The sequence below is a fragment of the Haliotis rubra genome, unplaced genomic scaffold (assembly GCF_003918875.1).
Source record: "Haliotis rubra isolate DU_JTF1 unplaced genomic scaffold, ASM391887v1 Scf242, whole genome shotgun sequence".
Lineage (NCBI taxonomy): Eukaryota > Metazoa > Mollusca > Gastropoda > Lepetellida > Haliotidae > Haliotis > Haliotis rubra.
This window is the reverse complement of record NW_025766470.1, coordinates 707,032-731,427: the sequence shown is the minus strand read 5'-3', so window position 1 is coordinate 731,427 and position 24,396 is coordinate 707,032. Positions and strand designations below refer to the sequence as shown.

Here is a 24,396-nt window from a genome sequence, read left to right as displayed (position 1 = left end):
TGAGTGGTATTAGTTTCTTTCGTTTGGAATATATTTAGCAGATTCTAAGCCAGGAGAGTGTTTGAATCAGGTCAATTTGGGAGATTGAACATATCTGATAATCTCATATGTAACCTTAAGCACATCATGGACATTTGCTAAAATGTTCTGGTTTGTAAAATCTTTGAAGGGCATTAAGAGGTGGAATGCATAAGGAAAGCAAGATACACATATGGATGTGAGCTTCATGACTTCATGATAACATGACATATTGGAGTGTATGATTGCTCCTTCATCAGGCCAAGATTGACCTGATGAAGGAGCAACATACACTCCAAAACGTTGTGTTATTCACAATGAAGAAGTTGACATCCGTATATCTTGCTGTTCTTCTGGATTGTAGCTTGTACTTGAAGAAAATTAACACTGGAGACAAGTCACTACTTCCCAAATTAGTCACTTAATCTTGCTTCAGGTCATAGTATTGGGAAACTATTGCATCTTCTTTTTCCAGTATAATTCTAGTAAGTCTTGTAAGACTGAGTTGTAAAGTGTACAAACATTAATATTCTTTAAAATTTGCACAAGTTATATTTGTGTTTGAAATGAATAGTCATTGAGGTTTGCTACTATGTCATTCGAAACCAGGGACACCTTCCATCTTCCTGTTTCAAGGTTATGACCAAGACCCTTTGTCTTTCATGCAGGAATTATATAGATGCATTTGAAATGGAATATTTTGACTGTCATTATTTGTATTGGTGTTGATATTTGCCATGGATTCAAGAAGTTATGTTTTCGATGTTATGTTGGTGTTTCTCTTTGTTTTCAGGCTGGAGAAGGAGTACACTGCCTTGAAAAGCAAAGAAAATGAGGAACAGATAGAACTGAGGGTAAACACATCTAGAAATAACTGTTAATGAAACCAATGTTACAACATTGTGCCTGTAAATATATTGTCCCTAGTCACTAATAGATATTACCAGGGATAGCATAGAGCAGTGATGGCTAGTGTCTTTCCCAGATAGCATTCAGAGGTTGGCCCGAATGCTATCTGGGTTGTAGCGCTATACAAATACCCACATTGATGTTATTATTATTTGTTGTCTATGACCAGAATGTGTTCCTTTTCCTTTTGCATTATCATTATTATTTATAATCCACCTAATTCTCTAGACTATGAACCCGTGAAGATCTGGGTTAGAATTGATCTTTAGTAACCCATGCTTGTTTTAAGAGGCAACTAACGGGATCGGGTGGTCAGGCTCGCTGACTGGGGTGACACATGTCATCGTATCCCAGTTGCGTAGATTGATGTTCATGCTGTTGATCCCTGGATTGTCTGGTCCAGACTTGATTATTTACAGACCACCGCCATATAGAAACTCACTCACCTGGTCAGATGCACCTGTGATGGAAGCTATTGATATTGACATTTAACTGTATTTTGTTTTTGTTACAGAGGCTGAGAACAGAAAATAGATTACTCAGGCAAAGAATTGATAATCTTGAAAAGGTATGTCATATATGTTCATACTTTGCTAAAAGTTAAGGCACAATGTAATACGACAGTTCTCTAAAAGTACATAATGCATTTTTCTCATTCATTCTCAATAATACTAACTATCAGCCCTCAAGGAAGCTACCATATTATTTATTCGAAATAGATTTACATGTTTAGATAAGAAAGTTCGATTGAATTAATGCAACGTTGCATTAAATCAACTCTCCTGCCCCCTACTGGCTGAACATTATTTCAAGTGAACCCCATAGAGTTATGTCCCTTAGAGCGTTCTTTACGAATATCCTATGCACAACTTGTGATTGAAACCAGTTCGGCAAACACTGACAACACCACATTCGACAGTTTTCGATGTACGGAGCAATTGTTTACATTCCATATATGGCAAGTGTTATCTGTTTGGAAGCTGTTCACCTTGAAGTTTCAATTATCGATTTCAGGCAAGTCTTAAGGGATAATAAGTCTTTTCTTGCATCAATAGGAAGCTAAAGTGAGTGCATATGCCCCAATATATAAAATATAGGTCAAAATATTGTCAAAAATGCGTGACATTGTACCTTTAAGTTGAACGTTAGCCTAAGTGATCTGAAGACTGTCTATGTAGTAGGGTATTTTTGTCTATTGATGTGACATGGTTCATGCAGTATATCAGAAGTTACGTGTCTTTCATATCAACATGAACTCATCCTTTCAGGAGTCTGCATCTCTGGCAGATCGACTTATTCAGGACCAGGTCATTCGGGCCCAGGAGGCCGAGGAAATGTATGCTCTGAAAAATGAGCTCTCCGTTCTCAAACAGTCTCACTATGAAGCTCAGAAGAAACTAGAAGATGCTGACATACTCATTGCTGAAGTTAAGAGAAGAGTAAGTATATCATGCATTGCCTCTAGGTTGTAGTCATAGAAACTTAAATGAAATGTTTATGCCTGCATGCTACTTGAAACTACTTTTGATTTGAATGGAAACAATTGTAATATAGCTTGTAGAGCTAAGCTTTGGCTGGTTGATGATGTCAGTCTGTGACTTGAGATATAAGCCCCCGAGCCTGAGTCCAGAAAGAGTTCTTTCCGTATTGTAAGTTTTGCTGATAGGAGTCCATACATTAGCATAAAGATTTACTAAAGATGATGGTACATGATAAGTTCAAGGTAGTAGACAAAGACTGTATGGCAATGCTAATAAATCTTTGCCCAGTCTCTTAAAATGATTTTAGTAATTAGTTATGTGGTTGTCAGGGATTTATTTTGAGTTCAAGACTTAGCGCCCTTTTTCAAAAAGGAAGAAAATCTTATTTGATTCAAAAATAATATTGTGTCGTAACATTGCATTCAAGACAATAATATTAGACTAAGTCCTCTATTTTCATTTATTTTAAGAATTTAATCCTTGTCGTTGAAAGTCACAACATCAGTTATACAACTATATCAACATGAATTGGCAAATGTGTAGGTTCAATTTGGGAATTTTTACTGAAATTTGATGCTGACTTGAGGCTGAATGTCGACTCATAAATCCTTGATAGTATCAGTTGGTTCAAGATTACATTGTGGGACAGGGCCTTTTGAATTTAGATTCTGTCACATGTATATTTTGTAACTGTTTTTGAAGCATGCTTATTGTCTGGATTTGTTTTACCCATCTGGCATTGCTGTGTCTTCTAAAACTTTGTGTCTTTCTTTAAAGCTTTCTGTGTGTTTTTTTATCACGTCAAAAATGTGTGTAGGGAAATCCAATACGTTTTGGCAACACATTTAATTCCTTGAAATGTTAATAGGTTGAACAAATATGCTTTGCATGGAACTAACAAAACTTACAATAATAGTAGCATTTATTTATTGTAGTAAAATTATGACAGATTTCCAGTTTATTCCCACATGGTATTTAGTGGAATCATTTGGAATTGATTTACATCATGTCGTAGGCTGTTGCATGCTGTTATGTAATTACAGTAAAGTGATTAATTTTGTTTTATGTTTTTCACATTTATTTAATCAACCTTCTAGGGCATAAATGGTTTCAAAGACCTCAATTGTGGACACTGGGTATGTTCAGTTGAGGAACTTTTGTTCTACTTTAACTTCTGTGGGTTCTAGCTCGACCCTGCTAGCAACAGTTGATGGGGCAGTGTGCTTACAGGGACCTTCTTTTCAGGCCTCGGGAGCAAACACCAGAGATAGATCACTTATGGCCATCTTTAATGCAATAGTGGTCACATGTGATGAAAGTCAAAATGAATATTTAATGTCTGAAAGCAAGGAAACTTTGTGAAACAAATAGATATGTGTGAGTGCATTATCAATAAAATTGAATAAAACTGAAAATATCAACACAAACCCCATTTTTTTTGCCTTGTGACAGTTTTATGACATTTGCACTTTATTTGTATTTCAGTAGATAAGTGATTTTTCCACGAATCAGTATCCATGGACAGCATTTTGAATATTTTCAATTCATCACTCACATCTGTGAACACATTGCCTTCAAGACAATAAAAATCTTTGGGAGAACTTGCACTATCATTCATGCAAGAGCCTACGTGATCCATCTCTGGTTGCTGGGTACAGGTACTGGACACAGTTAACACCAGGTGGCAGTGTTTTCTCTTTAAATCCCGCCAGATATATCGCTTGTCAGTATTGTCTCCGGTGCAGCTGAACATCTTTGATTGTCCAGTGGGTTCTGTCTCTATTCTTATAAATACTCTATACCCAGTTGTGAGAAGAAGTTTTAGCCCAAATCGAATGGCACAATGCTAAAAATAGCTGTCTAATCAAATCACTCATGAGCATGAAAAATTCTCTACCATGGTAGGAGAAATAGAGATGGTGACATTTCTGCCTGTACAAAACTTAAAGATACAGCAGAATGAGTCCAGGGTAGTTATTAAAACAGTGGAGATATAATGCACTGGACAAACGGGGATGAGCTGAGTAATCTTATGTGTACTACTGAGGTCTTCAGCTACATGTCAATGAGTTGCTTGTTTTATTCCAATAATATAAGGGGCAGTGGGGTAGCCTAGTGTTTGAAGCATTCACTCATCATGCCAAAGGCCCAGGTTCGATTCCCCACATGGGTACAATGTGTGAAGCCCATTCATGGTGTCCCCCACCATGATATTGCTGGAACATTGCTAAAAGTGGTGTAGAACCATACTCACTCCAATAATATAAGATCTTCATTTGGTCTTAAATGTATTTTTGTAATGGAGTGTCGTATGAAACGTATATATTTCCAAGGTGTATTCATAGTTATATTCTTCCTCCTGTCAGTTTTAAGAATGCTGTATATATAGTGACACTTATGTATTTCCGAGCATCATTCACACTAATGATCAGCCAGTGTGTGGTGTTAACCATTTATTTATAATTTTTCCTTGTGTAACCAGATTTCATATCCACCCTACTTGCACTAGACCTAACACCATTACTTTAGTCAAGTTGTATAACCTTGGTTGTGAGTGGTGGACTCAGATCTGTGAGAGACCAAAGAGAGGAAGGATGTGACAAGTCAATATTCAGAAGCTCTGTCAAGAGTAGGGATGTGATGATACATCTAGGCATGATACTAAATGTATTTCAGTGTTGTTACGATTCAGCATGATATCTGATCTGATACGTGAAAACCAGTCATGTGATTGAGACATTTTCCATTAAGACATTAAGGTTAGATAAAATGCATTTTATTATTTTGTTTATTAGAATTGCAAGTACATTAACCTGAGAACTCCACCTACCTCCCATCAAAAATAACATGCTGCATGAGATTCCAAACCTGGGTAAAATGTGTGAAGCCCATTTCTGGTGTGCTCGGCTGTGATATTGCTGGAATATTGCTAAAAATAACATAAAACCATACTCATTCCCTCACTCACTGACTGACCAAAGACGGTTTTAAATGATATTACACCAGTAAACATTTAGAATGAGAAACTAGCCAAATGTTACCATAATATCACACAGGGTTGTGTAGGTTGATGGTTTGTTTAAAGCTGATCTGATGCCTATTTCAAAACTTTGTACAAACTTAAATTACTTAAATTCTCCATTGTAACCAGCATTTCTTTAATTTTACAAGCCCTTAAGTAAATATGTTGGACTCCTGGCAGCAGATTGATGTTAGCGTCAAACACATGGAGGTTAATTACCTCAAAAAGCAGTTTTGAATTGATATTAATTACACCAAGGAGAACAATTGCATGCCTGTCCTGATGTTAGGCACATGTTCATGCAAAAACAGTTCTAACTTGCTGATGTCATTCCCAATAATCACAGTGACTTGTCTTTTTGATGTCCTGTCTGAAGTGTGTGGACCTGACATCATCATGATACCACATACTGTGCATTCAGTTAACATGCACTGTGCCTCATGTTGTTGTAACTGGCAGGTAAAGCTTAGTTACTGGCCCAACACAACCTCAAAAGATCTATGTTTAGTGGCCTAATAGAACCCCAAAAGATCTAAGGTTAGTGGCCTAGTAGAACCCCAAAAGATCTAAGGTTAGTGGCCTAGTAGAACCCCAAAAGATCTAAGGTTAGTGGCCTAATAGAACCCCAAGAGATCTAAGTTTAGTGGCCTAGTAGAACCTCACAAGATCTAAGGTTAGTGGCCTAATAGAACTCCAAAAGATCTAAGGTTAGTGGCCTAATAGAACCTCTCAAGATCTAAGTCTAAGTGGCCTAACAGAACCCCAAAAGATCTTAGTTTAGTGGCCTAATAGAACCTCAAAAGATCTTAGTTTAGTGGCGTAATAGAACCTCAAAAGGTCAAAGGTTAGTGGCCTAATAGAATAAAAGAGATAACTTTACTGTGGCCCAACATGACCCCAAAAGAGCAAAGCTGCCTGGCCCATTTGCCCCAAAGAGCTCAATATATTTGCAGAAGCAAAACGTGATGATAGTGTAAGGAATTTGCAATTCAGTATTGTATGGTATAAACTAATATTACAGTACACTGGATATCTGAATTTCTACTGAAAAAACACCAGACTGATTTTATGTGATGCTTTTTCAAATTAGCCTTTAGTTAATGAATGTGTATCTTAAGACAACAAAAGAAGTAAGAAAATTGGATTGTGTTTCAAATATATAGGTAATTGGTTCTGGAAATTGCTTGCTTGATGGTATAAAATGTCAAGGATTATTCCAGTGTCGTGCAATGTGGCTACCATGACCAAGGCAGCACATTATCACATGCAACATCAGTGCATGGAGCCAGCTAATGTAATATATCCTTTTGAAATATCAAGGTGTTATCCATCTCAAGTCTTTCTTGTACGGGGCCCATGATGAGGTAGATCAAACAGATTACCCCTTTAGGTCACTTAGAAAAGGGTTTATATGTGCTGTGTGAAGATAATATACCATACCTGTTTTATGGGTGCACAGGTGTTCTTGTTTTCTGACCTGAAAATTGCTATGCAGAGTTATGTCCCTTATGCAAATAAGATATTAGGACCTTGGGCTCAAGTCACAGTGTGGCGTGATTATGTGGCTAGGTTTCTTCCTCACCACACCCAGTAAACATCAAGGACCTACAATACTTCCCCCGACATCAACTGACACGCCGTGATGTAACAGAAAGAATGTTCAAAGTGACAGAAAACTACCTCACTCACTTAACAGCCAATGTCGAAACTGGCTGTGACACAAATTGCTTCATATCAGTACAGCAGATAATGTCAATTAATTTTTCATGCAGTTAGATCAGAATTTATAATGTCTGGGCTTTGACAACCATCAAATGTTTCGATTTGAATGAGAAGGAAAAGTTAAGAAATCTGTTACTAATTTCCATAGGATTCAGTAAAATGTTCATTAATGGTAGAGAACATAATATAAAGGCGGCACCATAACCCCTCTAGCATGTACATACTAACATGGGACTGGGTCATTTTGTTTCTTGTGTTTCAGAAGTTCAACGGTAATACTTAATCTTACGATTCATATAGAATGTATTATATAGCATGCTGCCTGTTACGATATGTGGAGAGGCTAAACTGTAGACAATTATTTTGAACTGCGGTAAATCCAGGCAAATGATTTTCTCTTTTATGAAGTAAATTATTAATCTTACTAGGAGACATGTCATGTATTAAACAGGATGTTCCTTTCTCTGAACATATGAATAAGCCTAGTGAGTCAGTATTTCTTTATATTCAAGATCTACATTCTCCTTGATGCTTTGAGCACCTGGGTTAAGATTGGTCAAACACTCTATTGATCCAACACTATTTCATGTTGTAAAAGATGACTAAATTAGAATGAGTTGTTAGATTTACAATCTTAATTTATTGAGTGGCATCAAAATCTTGTGTTGTGGGATGTTTCTCATTATATCAACCATCGGTTTGAGTTTTTACAGCCACTGTGTGTAACTGGAATATTGCTGACTGTGGCTTTCAGCAACATTCACTCTCCTACACTAATGGTGCGGGACGGTGGGGTAGCCTAGTGGTTAATGCATCCCCACATGGGTACAATGAGTGAAGCCCATTTCTTGTGTCCCCTGCCGTGATATTGCTGGAATATTGCTAAAAGCGGCGTAAAACTAAACTCACTCACTCACTACTCTAATGATGCAAAAGAATAATCACGATCCATTTTTACTTGACTTCTAGCCTGTTATATATTTCTGTGTGTCGCTGACCTAATGCTCACATATATTAGTACATGAAAGTGCAAGTGCTGTATGAGTCCTGTGTGTTTTTCAGACTCAGTGCATAGATGAGGCGGAGTGTCTGACTGACGAGAGTGCCAAGACCGTCATAAAACAGCTGCAGGAGGAGCTGATCGGAGTGCGACTCAAGGAGACTGAGACCAACATGCTCATCAAGGAACTCAAGACCAAGATCAAGGAACTGGAGGATGTATGTCGCAAAACAAATGATTACTACCTAAGAGGAAGAAAATATCGGAGTTCATATTTTTCATACGATGCCCTAGGGCAAAAAATCACTTTGTCATGGTGACGTGTCATTTCTTCTATGTCATTGTGTTCTACATGCAGTGACGGTGGGTAGCGAGCCTATGTTTGAAACTAGATTTGTGATTTTCCCCACATGGGTACAATGTGTGAAGCCTATTTATGGTGTCCCCCACCGTTATATTGCTGGAATATTGCTAAATGCGGTGTAAAACCCAACTCACTCACTCACTATTGTCAGTACCTGTCAGTTAGAGTTAGATTCTCTTTGTGGAGAAATGTTTTAGTAATGTTCGATCATTGCAGACAAACCTGAAGATGCAGCGAGCTCCCAGCAATGATGTACAACACCTTCAGGAGGAGCTGATAGCAGTCAAGCTGCGTGAAGCAGAGGCAAACCTGTCCTTGAAGGAGCTCCGCCAGAAAGTCAACGAGATTGAGAGCTATTGGGAGGTTAGAGGTCTTCAGTGTAACAAGGAGCAGGGTAGACTAGTCCAGATCATTTGTAACCCGTGAAGATACGGGTTAGAAATGATCTTCAGTAACCCATGCTTGTCGTAAGAGGCGACTAATGGGATCGGTTGGTCAGGCTCGCTGAGTGGGTTGACCCATGTCATCGTATCCATGTCATCGTAGGTCGATGCTCATACTGTTGATCCCTGGAATGTCTGGTCCAGACTCGATTATTTACAAACCGCTGCCATATAGCTGGAATATTGCTGAGAGGGGTGTAAAACTAAATTCAATCACTCACCAGATCATTTGTTTTTCATGTTGAAGGTGTGGGTCCAATTCCCAACATGAATACAATATGTAGCGAATATTGCAAAATAATTTTAGGCTTTGGAAGACTTGCCTGCCTGTTCAACTACACAACTGATATTTTTTTAATTTTGACAGTGAAAATAGTGTCTGCAATAATGTTTGCAAGTATTTTGACACAATTCGCAACTAATTCCAAATAATTTGCCTTAGATTAGTCCAAAATAAAACGCAAGCTTAACTGTTTGATTGGTTATTTTTTCTTGTTGAGTTAAATATGGCGAATGTAATAATGTAGAATGGTGATACACTTTATTGGTTTTGATCAGATGTTTTAGGAGCATATTCTTACCTCAGTTGGTGATTTCATATTATTACAATCAGGTACATCGTAACCATAGCTCATATCATAGAGAATGTTTAGCAGTGTTTGAAATGAAGAATAATGGAAAGAATCTGGGGCCCTTGTTTCAAATAGTACATTAACAAACCTTAGTGTGGAGATATTCCCAGCCGACTGTCCCATGTCTGCTTTGGACCAGGGGCAGTGGGATAGCCTAATGGTTAAAGCGTCCACTCGTCACGCTGAAGGCCCAGGAACGATTCCCCACATCGGTACAATATGGGAAGCCCATTTCTGGTGCCCCCTTCCGTGATATTGCTGGAATCTTGCTATAAGCGGCATAAAACCATACTCATTCACTTCTTTGGACCAGTGCTGCTCTACTCTCAGCAAACCCTGCTGTCCAGTTGATGATGCATATAATTATCCCCCGTCGAGCGTTTAGCGCGAAGCGGGGGATATAGTATTAGGCCCCGTCCGTCCGTACGTACATACGCTACGTACAAATTGGAATATCTTAAGAACTGTTAACTGGATTCTTTTCAAATTTGGTACCTAGGTTCATCACAGTAAAAGAAAGGTCCCAGTCAGGTTTGGTGACCTTGCCCTTCATTTCAAGGTCACAATGGGACTTAACGTTTTACCCTTATCAGTGAGATATCTCAAGAACCGTTCTCTGGATTTTCTTCATATTCAACACCAAGCTTTATCTAGGGAAGGTGCAGGGCCCAGTCGATTTTGGTGACCTTCACATACTTTTCAAGGTCACAGAGACACTTTGAAGATTTCAGCATCTTAAACTGCATGTTAAGATTGTCAGCGAGATATCTCAAGAACAGTTCACTGGATTTTCTTCATAGACTTTCAAAACTTCCCTTGAATGTTTTTCAATAATCAATTCTTTATTACTATTTTTGCATATTTCATACACTAAGACATTCATGTCAAGGTCAAAGTGAGTCTTGAAAATATTTGTGCATTTGAACAACTACGGAGCAAGATATTAAGAGAGGTTGACTGTAAGGCTGTAACGATTCACTCGCATATTCGCTGAATCGAACCGTAGCCCTTCATGAATTCAATTCGTTATTCATGGTCACCAGAACCGAATATTAACGAATATTTAATATTTTTTTTAAGGGAGCATGTTTTACTTGAACCCTTGTGTACTTTTGGAAAGTGAGATATGCAAGAATGGAACATGTACTAGCATTGCAGAAGTGCAAGTCATGTTAGTTTGCCAAGGCCACACATGGTACTGTCGACTATAACTATTACATACCAAATTTGAGTGTCATGAGATCACTGGTTATTGCTGTGACAAATCAAAACTGTCAACATGGACGTTCCATAATCATCAATCACCTAACTACAATATTATATTCGTGAATAATCATTCGTATTCGTTACCCAAAATGCATGATACATATCATATTCGCCACATAGTGTATTCATTGCAGCCCTAGTTGACTGGTCATGCTTTTGTTTACATTTAACTTCATCTTAAATTACGACCTTCCCTTTCATGACTTTTTAAGTTTGATTTGATAATTTGCGGCGGGGGATTATGTCACCTTAGTGACAATGCTTGTTATCCCCTGGTATGCAAGCCAGGCATGACTTGAGCCTGTGTGTTGTTGTTGTAGACGTACATGGAGAGGCAGAACAGTGTGACGTCACCGAAGGAGAAGAGCAGCAAGCAGGAGATCAAGCACCTGCAGGAGGAGCTGATGACAGTCAAAGTGAGGGAGGCCCAGGCTCTGGCAGAGAGCAAGGAAACCAAGCAGAAGGTCATGGAGCTTGAAACACAAGTGAGTCACAACCAACTGTTCAGTTAATCCATCTTTCAGTCCTTCAACTAAGTTATTTTACCCTCTGTCCAGCTCTTTCTGTAATGCAGAATCTCTAAATGAAGTGTAGGGTCAGTATCTTATATCTCATTGGGGTTCCTTTTCCATTTCAATGGACTTATTTGTTTGGGTAATTTCAGATACTAAGCATTAGTTTTTCCCATTTTGTCCCAGCTTTACTATTATACTTGCACTCATCTGCCAGTTGGTCAGGTTGGGATCGAGTGGTCAGGTCCGTTGACTTGGTTGACACATGTAATCATATCCAAACAGTGTAGATCAATGCTCAGGATCTTGATCACTGGATTTTCTGGTCCAGATTATTTACGGACCGCTGCCACATAGCTGTAATTTTGCTGAGTGCAACGTTTAACAATAAACAAAATGTCAATGAGGCATTTTTAACCACCATTTGTAGATAAGGGGAGATAATCCCAGCATTGTTTAAGAAGGTTCAATCATGACTTAGGGAGCTACTTGACATTTGCTTCATTGTAAGTCAAAACTTAACACTGATATGTTTCTTCTAAGACATGTGCAATTATATGTGTGTGCCTGTTCTTTTATAGAACCACATATGTACCAATCAAATTCGACGAATGGACGAAGACAACAAATTATTGAAAACACGTCTTCAGGAAGCTTCGGAATCTGATCGGGAGATGAAAACCACTATTAAAGAGCTCTTACGTAAAATAGATGATATGGAGTCTAGGGTAAGTAGACATTTCTGGTTTATACAATATTGTTTTTTTTTTAGATAATTTGGAATGCCCCAGTCCATAATATTTTGTGATATTTTTGTGCATGACATTTAATTTCTGCTAAGCTTTCAATTGCTTCAGTTGTGCATCTATACAGGAAGTTATTATGACTGTTAACTGTTTTTGAAATTATTATGTGTTTATCAGTTGAGCAACTGTTATGGAATTATTCTGTAAAGTTATAATTTCCATGCTATTAAGATACAGTATATTATAATTTTTGTCTTGGTAAAGTATGACTTTACATAGTTTTAATATCCATGGTAACTGACTGAAGTAGCACCAACACCACCAAATAATATTTTACCTTCTGTTATGTATACTTATTTTCATGCATGTGTTGCATCACTTAGCAGTGATTAAGAAGAGATTATTTCTGATATATAGAAGTAATTCTTGATGACATTATACAGAACCCAACAAATGTCTTTCAGAAAAAAGAAGAGTCAATGATGGCTCGTATTAAAGAGGCAGAAAACACTTCTATGATAGCTGAACTTAAACAGAAAATAGCAAGCATTGAAATTCAGGTGAGCTAAACTCCAGCTGCCTAGCAACTGGTACCGATTAGTTGTCTGTGTTGCAGCGCTGTGTGGTCAATTGCTATCGTGTTATTTTGCCCACAGAAACTGAATTAGTTTCCAGCAATGTTGCCAGTTAGTGTTTTCCATATTGTGTTCATATGAAGACCTCCTTTTCCTTTGTCAGATAGTATGGTATGTGTGTGATTGTACTGTGGTAATAACAACAATATATTAGAAATATGGGGAAAAAAAGAAATAGAAAGTCTATTCACGTTGCTGTCATAGGTGATGAAATGTGTTGTGTGAATGTTCATTGTTAATGGTGTTTTCATCAGTACAGATTAAGGCTGTAACGATTCACTCGCATATTCGGTGAATTGAACCGTAGCCCTTCATGAATTCAATTCATTATTCATGGTCACCAGAACCGAATATTAATGAATATTTAAGGTTTTTAAGGGAGCATGTTTTACTTGAACCCTTGTGTACTTTTGGAAAGTGAGATATGCAAGAATTGAATATGTACTAGTCTTGCAGTAGCGTAAATCATGTGAGTTTGCCAAGGCCGCACATGGTACTGTCGAAAAACTATTACATACCAAATATGAGTGTCATGAGATCACTGGTTATTGCTGTGACAAATTAACACTGTCAACATGGACATTCCATATTGTACATCAATCACCTAACTACAATATTGTATTCGTGAATAATTATTCGTATTCGTTACCCAATATTCATGACACGTATCATATTCGCCACATAGTGTATTCGTTGCAGCCCTAGTACAGATCTCCAGACCTGTTATTTGGACTGAAAATTAATCAAGTTTCCCATATATCAGACAATGAAGTTACTGCGTGTGAAAGTTCTGTCATATTCCTCAGCAAGGGTAGTTGTAACACTGGTGTCGCTGTGCCACAAGCTGACACATCACAGTTCTGAAGTACTTGGGGCGGTGTTGGAGCCTGGTGGTTAAAGCATTCGCTCGCCACGCCGAAGACCAGGGTTCAATTCCCCACATGGGTACAATGTCAAGCCCATTTCTGGTGTCCCCGCCGTGATATTGCTAGAATATTGCTAAAAACCATATTCACTCACTCTGAAGTACTTTTCAAAGTTGTTTTAGACCCAGCCCACATAGCATACAATCAGCAGATGTGTACACAAAACAAAGATCTAAGTAATTTTAAGCACTATGAATAATTAGGATGCTTGCTGCATGAGAGATGTGATTGTCCTCACAACCCTCTTTGATCAATCACTGCTATATCTCCTATACCTGAGTGTTACCTGTTGGCTGTATAGAAGGAGGAGATGGTGGCTGCAGGCCGGCTACACGGGGAAGAGGACACAGGGGACCTGGAGAGCCAGATCTTTGACTTGCAGGACGAGGTGAGACAAGGAGCATTTCTTGTAGGAAGTGCTGCTAACGCTATAGTAGTATGAAGGTATCTGAATGGCTGATGATGTTCTTTGCTATAGATAAATCTTATGCACTTGTAGCCCCCCGCTGTATATCTGTGTTTGTTCATAGCATGAACCTGTCCCGTTGTTTCCATTATCTGGTATATACCAGACTTTGACCAGTACAAAGTTAGAATGTCCGGTAATTTCAAAGGCTGTCAGTCATTGTGTCTGGCAAATTTTAAAATAAATTTTCTAACTACCTCTGTCAATTTTATTTCTCCTCGAAAAAGATTACGTTTTCACAATGACATGAGGTGTTGTCAAATAAAAAATAGCAGTTTGGGAAAAACCCAGACTAAAAATAGCGGCAGTGACGCATTGCGATACCCTCTACATTTCTGATTGGTTGTTGGGGTGCAAGGTCTCGTGCACAATGAAAAGCGTGATCACTTGACCGGTAAAAGTTACAAATGACCGGCATTTGTCACAATGTCAATCTGTAAAAAATGTCAGCGGGAACACTGCGCCCACCTTCCCATTGGGATTCCGAGTTAGTACAAGTCCCAAGCTATCGATGCTGGATGTATGAAACAAGTCATTAGGGTGATCAGATGTCTTGTTTGATGCAGGTCATTGGTTGCATCTGAGGTAGCTCATAATACCAATCACTGAAATTTCAGGGAAATTTCTGTGAATATGCTTTATTATTAACACCACTATCAAGCAAGTAACTGTTTTAGCATCTACACTGAAACATCGTTACATTAATAATAAATAAATTGTATATCCATAGAACTTTTCCCCTTGTACATCACACCATTTCTAAATGACACCTAGTAGTCTAGTAGTTCAAGCGTTCGCTCATCACACTGAAGACACGGGTTCGATTCCCCACATGGGTACAATGTGTGAAGCCCATATCTGGTGTCCACAGCCGTGATATTGCTGGAATATTGCTAAAGCGGCATAAAACTAAACTCACTCACTCACCCACTCTAAATGCCACTCAAAGAAGTTATCAATCACCGGTTTGTCATAGTCATCAATTATATCTTGTAACGCCGAAGACCCAGTTTTGATTGCCCACAGTGGTACAATGTTTGAAGCCCATTTCTGGAGTTCGTCACTGGAATATTTCTCTAAGCAGTGTAAAACCGAACTCACTCACTTACACTAGAACTGGAATGATGATTGTTTTCTTTGGTAATGGTCCAGGTGATGCAACTGAAGATGACTTTCTCACCACCGAATGGAGGCCTGCTTGGGGACAGTCTCTACAACGATGATTCAGCTGATGATGTTAGTGAAGCTTTGGAGGACTCCGAGAGTCTCAACCGAACTCTGTCAGAGCTTGTTGAAGGCAAGGGGAGCCCCTTGCTTCTAGAAAATGGTGACAATGACAGTGTGCCCAATGGCAACTCTGTGATTTCAGTAGGAGGGGAGGAGCTAGGAAATGGCCTAGATAGTAAAAAAGAAGTGCTGAAGAACGGAGGCAGTGCTGTGTCAACTACAGAGGAGTGTTCAGAGAGTGTCCCAGGTGAATTGTATGATGATGTTATTGAAGATGTGGTAGTGCTCAAAGAAAGTAGGGTCTAGGATGTAGACAGTTTTGTCACTTTGTGTTACAATGGTGCTTCTAGCAAATGCAAAATCATGCCATAATTAGGTCACAAAGGTTTTTCCTTGATGCTGCATATATTTATAACTATACTGAGGTAAAAAAATAAGGGATCACATGAAAGCACAAGTGTTCCTTTATTTTTTTCCAAGTTTATTCACAAGCTTTGTATCGCACAACTTGTGAAGAAACCTGGAAAAAAATAAAGGAACACTTGTGCTTTCATGTGATCCCTTATTTAGTTCCCTCAGTATATGTTACCGGTAAGTCCACAGATCACAATGGGGCTATGTTACTGACTGGACAATGTGTTTTCATACATGGACAATACAAGATCATGACATGATCCTATCAATATGATATAGCCACTGAATACTTCTGATTAAACTCATTAATCCAAAAGTACAGAAGAAAGTATTGAAAAACATTTGTTGGCCAATGTACACTAGCACAGTGTGTGTTGGACATATGTCTGAGGGTTTGATGTGAGATTTTTAACACTCATCCATGTGTATGAAATCTGAAATGTAAAACCAAGGGGAACTATTTTAAATTCCATATTATAAGTTATAAACCAAAATAATGAGACTGGAACAATATCAGTCAACAAGACTGTTTAAAAAATACTTCCCAAGAATCTTAGGAAGATTGCAAAATTAGAAATTACATACAAAAATAATTAAAAATAATAATAGGACAATGGGATGTCATTGTTAAATTCATTATATCTTAAAGATGTTTTACCCAACAGTGTTAGTAAACAGCTGCTGAGCTCCTATGTAGATGTGGGTACCAGGAAGTTATTACCCTTTGTTATTATGACAGTGACAATGCAGTGTAATACAAACAATTCCTTCCCAAACTACTTAAAATCTTTTTGACCTGAAAATGGCATGTTAGTTTAAATTGTTGCTCACTTAGAATAAATGTTGTTATTCTTTAACATAGAAGCTGTCCTGTTAGGGAGAAGAGCCTATAAACAGGCGTTTGTATCTCAGGTCAGTGTTGGTGTATAGCAGTGTTTGTTAGAAGCAGGAGGTACATCTCAGACTGACAAAATCAGTTTGACTATTCAATGTGGCCGTGTGTTTTATGCATGAAGTCGCTGTTGTTCAGATTGTCGTATAAGAGCGGATTCTTGCTACATCTGTGAATATCATTTATGTGGTACATCTCACATTGACATAAACGCCATCAGATCCCGAGTCCATCAGTACAATACATCGTCAGTTTAAATTATCACCAGTACTTCACTGGTTTGTATACACTACTGTCCTCCAAATCCTGTGATTACAGTCACTCTGCAGTGTAGTCAGTGTTTTTATTACTCGCCCGTTGAAGATATCACTGTTTAATAATTTTACAATGTTATTACACATTGTGTAATACACATTGTGGATTAACATTGTGTGATGTCGTACGTATGACGCCAAAGTGGTTTACAGTTATGATGTCACAATGCTAATACCTCTGTCACGATAGTATTAGACCTTGCTCGACTCGCGGAAAGCTGAGAGTCATCACACTCGTTGAATTTTTAGGAAAAAGGTACTTTGCTTGATGTTATTTTGCTAATTTTGGGTGAGTAATAAATAAAGTACTAAACGATGTCCCGTTTAATACCATATTTATGAAACTCGTGAATGGTATTGGTATCTAACTCGCTTTCACTCGTTTCATAAATATGGTATTAAACGGGACATCGTTTAGTATTCTCTATATAACCAACTATCAAGACAGTGTCCCATTCTATAGAACTGATGGATGTCAGGTTAGTCCCACACCTTACAAGTGTATACGAACAAGTGAAATGTGGCAATAATTATGAATCATCATTCTTATAACAAGATAACCTAATCTGCAAATGTACTCTAAATTTTGATAGATGGATGTGTATTTCACAGTATTTTTATACACCTACTTATGGTTCAGAATAATAACCACTTATGAACTGGTGCTACAGATCTTGTTAGTGAAATCCCATTGTTGTTTCCTATATGGGTAGTACGATCCAGATGGGAATACTTTTAACTCACAAAACACCTAACCACAGTACCTTTTCAAGACCACTCCTTTCCAGAAATAGACTTTGCTCATAGCATTGATTCCTGACAGTCAGGTGTACAAGCTCAAGCTCCGTATATTCTTGGTATATTTGTCATCTTGAAGTAGATCCATTGTCAGAGTTCCTGTTTCCATACAAACAGATCGTGTTGAATTGACAGCTAGTATATGTGGTACCTGAAATATTGTGGATGATTCTTTTCCGTCATGTTTAACAGTGTTCAAAATTGTGGGGTTCTGGGTCCTTGAGCATTGCACTTATGATATTTGAATCTTGGACCTGCTGCAATTTTCAGCCAGCATTATGGCAAGGACGTTGAACATTGTACTTGATGTTGAATAATGGTTTTCCCCCCTATTTTTTAAGGTTTCAAATTTAATCTAATTATAAAAGTCAAATTGGTATGAAGAAAACCACCAACTGTTTTTACGCGTAAATATAACATTTCCCAATATACAGCTACCTATCTGCATTACTATCTGCATGACTATTTAATTGTTATTATCTAAATTACATGTTTTCCATGAAGAAACACCACCAACAGATTCGTATGTGTAAATAGTATTTCCACTTACGCAGCTACTTGCATGACTAATTAAAAAGGATAATTCTGTTGATTTTTGTTCAATATTAAATCAGGTGATGCTATTAGATGCTGTGATACATATACAAACTTCTCTGATCTCATACTTAACTGTTTCTGGTGTCCCCCGCCGTGATGTTGCTGGAATATTGCTAAAAGCGGTGTAAAACCAAACTCAGTCAGTCAGTCATACTTAACTGTGGACTCTTCAGTTCACTGTACAGAATTGTGTTCCATGGGCACACCAAAAACGTTTGTGGGTTTAAATATTTTTCGCCCTGGATTTTCCTAGATTTTGTCAGCACCAAACCCAATGTTGTGGTATTCATTAAAGTACATGTAACAAAGCTTGTGGGTTTCACCAAAGTAATAAAGCTTATGGGTTTCTCCAAGGTGGTAAACATATAGACTTAACCACATCAGGTTTTCCTCCCATGTGGTGATGTAACTCAGTGCGCCTAGTGGCTGCAAGAGTTGTATGATCCTCAGGGAGTTGACATCGATAATATGATGTTCCGTACGAGTTTGACATCCAATGATCGAGAGAAAATCAAAGCGCCCTTGAGCAGCTGAGCTGGATATCGGTGCTATACAAATGTTAGCATAATAGTAATGATATTAATATTACTGGAATAGTGTTAAAGAAGCATTAAATCCAACTCAATCGCTCAGCTTGAAACATGCATCAAGTTGAATGTTTCTCCCATTTAAAGCTGACATACAGTGATATGACTTGGATGTTGTTCAAAGTAAAGTTAAACCCAATCAATCAATCAATCAATCCATCAATCAATCAATACTAAACTAAACTGAAATCAGTCATGTTATATTTTTTACCTGAATGCTATTGTTTAAGCATTCATTCCTTTAAGGTGAAGTATTATGGGATTGTTGAATGAACTTATAACGAGCCTAATTAATAAACTACATATATCTATCCACACCACTGCATGGAATAACATTCAGTACATTCTTGCATCAGTAAAACTAATTCCACTTTTGTCAGAGCCTCCAGGTCACACATCTAACAGAATGCTGACACAACAGAATGCACTCTCCCTTACTGTATATTTTTTCAGTGACCGTCGCCATGTAGCTGGAATATTGCTGAGTGTGGCGTAAACCTAAACTCGCTCATTATTTTTTCAGTCTTATCTAAAATGTCAAACTTTGTAAGAGTCAACGCTGCCTCAAGATTAGAGTTGGTCTGAAAGGATTTAATCTGTGAAAGACTGTTATTCACAAATTATTAAACCTAATCAGCAGAAAGAGTGCGAGTAGGTGAAGGAAATCATCAAGGGGAAGGTCATCAAATATTCAGCTTACGTGAATGTCACAGTAATTAACTGCATCAATCCAAGTTTCTGGTAAAGACATTATCCGTATGAATCACAGTAATTAGAAATTGATGGCTGACTGTCATGCTATCAGGCCTGAAGCACTTCAGTGGACATTGTTTGTGCTACGTGGCAGGTATGGAAGATATCGGTAGAAGGCTTTTCCAAACTTGTTCTCATCAAATGAAGAGAAACTTTTGGATTTAAAGCTTGATGGTTATGGGATATCTATCTTTCCATTTTAAAATAGGCTTACACTTCCCAAATAACTGTTTACCATCTGTCATTCTGATTTGGACAAAAGCCAAGATATTCTGAAATTTAAGAAAATCAATCCTATAAATGGTGTCTGAATGTGAATTATGGGTTCTTTCTGTTTCATGTGACATTTTTGCTCCTAATCTTGACTGAAATCATATGTGGGTTGTGTAACACTGTTAAAGTTATCTTGTCAATATCATTAAAAGTCCTCATGAGATATTACAACGAAATATAATCCATGTATTATATCCCTTTCTGGGTCTGATGGTAATTTCCCAAAACACAAATGAATATTTGTGTCTAAAGAAGCCTCTCATTAATGTTTATGAGACAACACAACTTCTTAATGTTCTAACTAAAGTGGAATATTTGGGAAAATTGTCAGTGGATGTGTATGACCAATTTATACTTATAATGCTGTCAATATAACCAAACGTATGTATATTTTCTTCATTGGATAATTTATGAAAGCTTCATAATCAAACTAGGTGTGGATTGTGTGTACATATGGTTGTAAAATCGGTGTAGATGGCAGTGTCAGGTCATACGAGGTAGGAAGATTCCTCTGACTCTTGACAAGTACTGTTACATAGGCAGTTATGCATGCATGGTCTTACACTGTAGTTAGTCTGCATTGTGGTAGGCCTCAGAGACAACCATGTAGAATAGAATAATTGAAATATAAGTAATTCTCCTATTTTATCTAAACAAGCATTGTGTTTTATTATGGTGCAGAGGCGGTGGGGTTGACTAGTGGTTAAAGCATTCGCCTGTCATCCTGAAGACCTGGGTTCGATTACCCACATGGGTACAATGTGTGAAGCCCATTTCTGGTGTCCCCCACATGAAATTGCTGGAATATTGTTAAAAACGGTGTGAAACTGAACTCACTCACTATTATGATGCGGAGAAATCTTTAAAAATGATCTGGGCCCTGTTCAGCAAAGCAACCTAGCATTATGAGGATCATAACTCCCATACATTAACCTAGACTTACGATAGTCGTAGAGCTGGGGTTTCTTTGTGGAATAGGGCCCATATGAATAACAATGGGACTACATGATCTTGTTAAAACCAATTTTTCTTCCCCACTTATGGACCCTAAAAAATTCAACTTTTTGTATGGAAAGCATCCAATGATATCCTAATTTATATTTAACAAGGCTTGTCCTGATATGTATGTAAGACTGATGGTATGTAATGCAACGGTTAGCTGCTGTTCTGTATGATGTAAAATGCTCTGCTCCTGTCACTGGACTTCTATCAATCTCTATCTGACTCTGTTGTCTCTTTTCAGATGGCTGAACTATGAACTTGGTGCATGCTGCATGTTGTTGTTGTCTGTAGCCACTCCACCCCAAGAATGCGTGTGTGTGCATGCACGTGCATGCTGCCCCACCAAACACGCTCCTCGTACAAGTGCCAAATGTTGTCAAGGTTATACAAGACATTCAGAGCTCCTTGGTGCAGTCAGTCACAAAAGATACAGCTTTTTGTTCAAAATTGATATATTTCAAATAAAATCAAAAAGGAAGAATTACACTTTCAAAAGTGAATGATTGCCAATAATTCATCTGGAAATATTTTACAACTCGACTATTTGGTTCACAAACTTTCAGAATTGTTTGAATTTATTGGTTCATTTTTCATAAGAGAATTTCACGTATCATTGGTTTTTGTCAAAAGTGAAAAATGATAATAATTGACTACTTCAGTTTCAACCAATCAGCATTTCTAAATAATTGAATACAGGTAAGCTAGCTCAGTCTTAACAGTAGAAATCACAATGGGAGGTACAGTTCACAATGTTTCACAGAACTCTCCCTCAGAAGGTCAGTTTGGGCCTGGAATATACCCATGTTTGTACCAAGACAATCCTAGGGGCTCTGGATGCTTGCCTGCAATACTCAGACCGGAGTGAGGAAGATGGTATGCAGCTGGATTGCATTATGTGGACACGGACAGACAAACTTCACTCATTCACTCACTCACTCGCTCTCCACTTGTTTGTGATAACTTATTTATGAAACATTTTGAAATGTTCAACCCAGCGTGTTGGATAATGATGTGATGAAAGTTTGTTGTCTTTCAAATTTTATTTTCATGTAGAGTTATCAGCTTTTATTATGCAATTTCAGTGTTGTTATTGGACAAACCGGACATCTGTATCATAATATACTAACATGAGGTGTGTTGAAGAAGCGGTTTTGGACAAGTTCTGCCATGTCTCCTTGACAAAAGTGGAAGAAAAGCAGTGTTCACGAATGGTGTTTCAAAGTAACAGGACATTGGGTCCTGTAAGTTTCTGACCCATTGAAAATTCACAGAACCCATAGAATAAAATTAAACACACGTTTCAGATTTAACATTTCTTATAACTGGCATTGAAATTATTAACAAACATAAGATTAATAAACAGCAAACAAGTGTCACAGGTCACATATAACAACTTCAGTCAAAGTCATTGGGAAATATACAGTCAGACACTGGGGCCGCCGGGTTGTAGACTTCTATTGGACCGTTGGCGAATCTGCCGGATTTGTCAGAGGGTCAGATGCTATTCGTGAACACTGGCCTAGCTAAATGTCTCAAATGGTTTGTCCCAAAACTTGGAAAAAAGAAATTGAAACTAAAGTTTTAGCCTCCTCCATGCTGTTGTACAAAGCAATCTTAGTGCTAAGGTGGTCATTTCGACCATACCTAAATAGACTTATGATAGTGACAGGAGTAAGGTTGTTTTGTACAACAGTACCCATAACTTTACATTTCATAAAACTTGCCAACCATTTTCTGTAAGGTTGTTGTACTGTTCTTTCCTTGCAGGGGCCGTGGGGTAGCCAAGTGGTTAAAGCGTTGGCTCATCACGCCGAAGACCGGGTTCGATTCCCCACATGGGCACAATGTGTTAAGCCCATTTCTGGTGTCCCCCGCCGTGATATTGCTGGAATATTGCTAAAAGCAGCGTAAAACTAAACTCAGTCAGTCAGTCTTTCCTTGCAAAGGTCTTACAAAGACACTGAAAAGAACATTAGATTTTGCTACCTGTAAGGTGATCACAACTCCCATACCTTAACATGGACTTAGTGAGGTCTTAGTTTTGTACAATGGCACTCTGCTAACTATAAAATGTAGCATGGTACCATCAGTGAATTTATTCAGTTCAGCCTTGAGAAGCCTTGATGGGGAAAGCTCTGTTTGGTACATTTCTATACCAGCAAAGGATGCAGAACACTTAGTGTTGTCCAGCATCTGTAACAAACTCTATGACTCTGTTGTGTTATTTTCACACATTACTCTCAGTTATACCAGGGATTAACCTGTGAAGGTCCGGGTTCGAATATTGGCCTTCAGTAACCCATGCTTGTCGTAAGAGGCGACTAACGGGATCGGGTGGTCAGGCTCGCTGACTTGGTTGACACATGTCATCGGTTCCCAAATTCACAGATCGATGCTCATGCTGTTGATCACTGGATTGTCTGGTCCAGACTCTATTATTTACAGACCGCCGCCATATAGCTGGAATATTGCTGAGTGCGGCATAAAACTAAACTCACTCACTCACACTCTGTAGAGTCAAGACTTGCTCCGAGACTTCCTTTTTTTTCAATTTCTTCTTTCCAAGATTCCTGATTCAAAACCAAATCATATTGTAATAATGTATTATCAACTTTATTTTCTTTTAACCTTAACCTTCCTTACACCACCACACTTCTGCAGAAGTTGTAGCAAGCACCTGCCATGGTCACAGACTGTCAGTACTATAACTGCTGATGGTCGTTTATATTGTCTTACCTTGCACTGGGCATTCTCTCTATTCCACTTATTTAACGCATTCACTTATGCAAATTCTGGTAATCTGAACTAACCATATTGTAAAGACTCTGGAACAAGCCTTTGATTGAACAAAGTAGCATTACTTATCTCAATGTTTTGGATTGACTATTCAGAACTTTGCTAATCAACTTCATAGGACTTTGGAGTCTGTTTTCATATATTGTGTTTGCTTGTAGGAAGTACTATTTCTCAATATCAAATATGACACAAAACCTTCTTTCAAGAAGATAAAGGGTGAAACCATTTTGATATTTGTGTTTAACTTTGCAATATGGCTTTGTGCAACTGTTAGTTTTGTAATGCAAAGAAATCAGTGTTGTGTTCCTTGTTCTAACATCTGTCAGAATAACCTGTCTTGAAGATCTGATGGTTACAGAAATGTCAAACTGAAAGTTTGGCTGTATCAAAACAGCATCAGTTATGTGGTGTTGAGATTGTGTAACAGAAATGTTGATTCTACAAGAAAACACTTTCACAATCATTCACAGAATAACTTAACCACATTTATACAGGTTTTGTACACGTCTAACATCACCTTACATTTGTTTTTGTACTGACATTTATCAAACAATCTCTGGGCATGGACAATTGTACCGCTATTTCTTTTGGGGCAGAAACA

At 38.0% G+C, this 24,396-nt stretch overlaps 1 protein-coding gene across 1 annotated transcript in view; it reads left to right on the top strand.

The window, feature by feature from the left end:
• Positions 1-22,299, top strand: part of LOC124278835 (ecotropic viral integration site 5 ortholog-like) — an 88,248-nt gene extending 65,949 nt beyond the window's left edge. Inside the window, 12 exon segments of the mRNA XM_046714609.1 lie at positions 812-872; positions 1,442-1,495; positions 2,196-2,366; positions 3,506-3,544; positions 8,215-8,370; positions 8,733-8,879; positions 11,178-11,342; positions 11,951-12,097; positions 12,580-12,675; positions 13,978-14,064; positions 15,295-15,616; positions 21,241-22,299. Coding sequence (XP_046570565.1) covers positions 812-872; positions 1,442-1,495; positions 2,196-2,366; positions 3,506-3,544; positions 8,215-8,370; positions 8,733-8,879; positions 11,178-11,342; positions 11,951-12,097; positions 12,580-12,675; positions 13,978-14,064; positions 15,295-15,616; positions 21,241-21,248 — 1,453 coding nt within the window. The 3' untranslated portion in view covers positions 21,249-22,299.
• Positions 22,300-24,396: the final 2,097 nt, after the last annotated feature.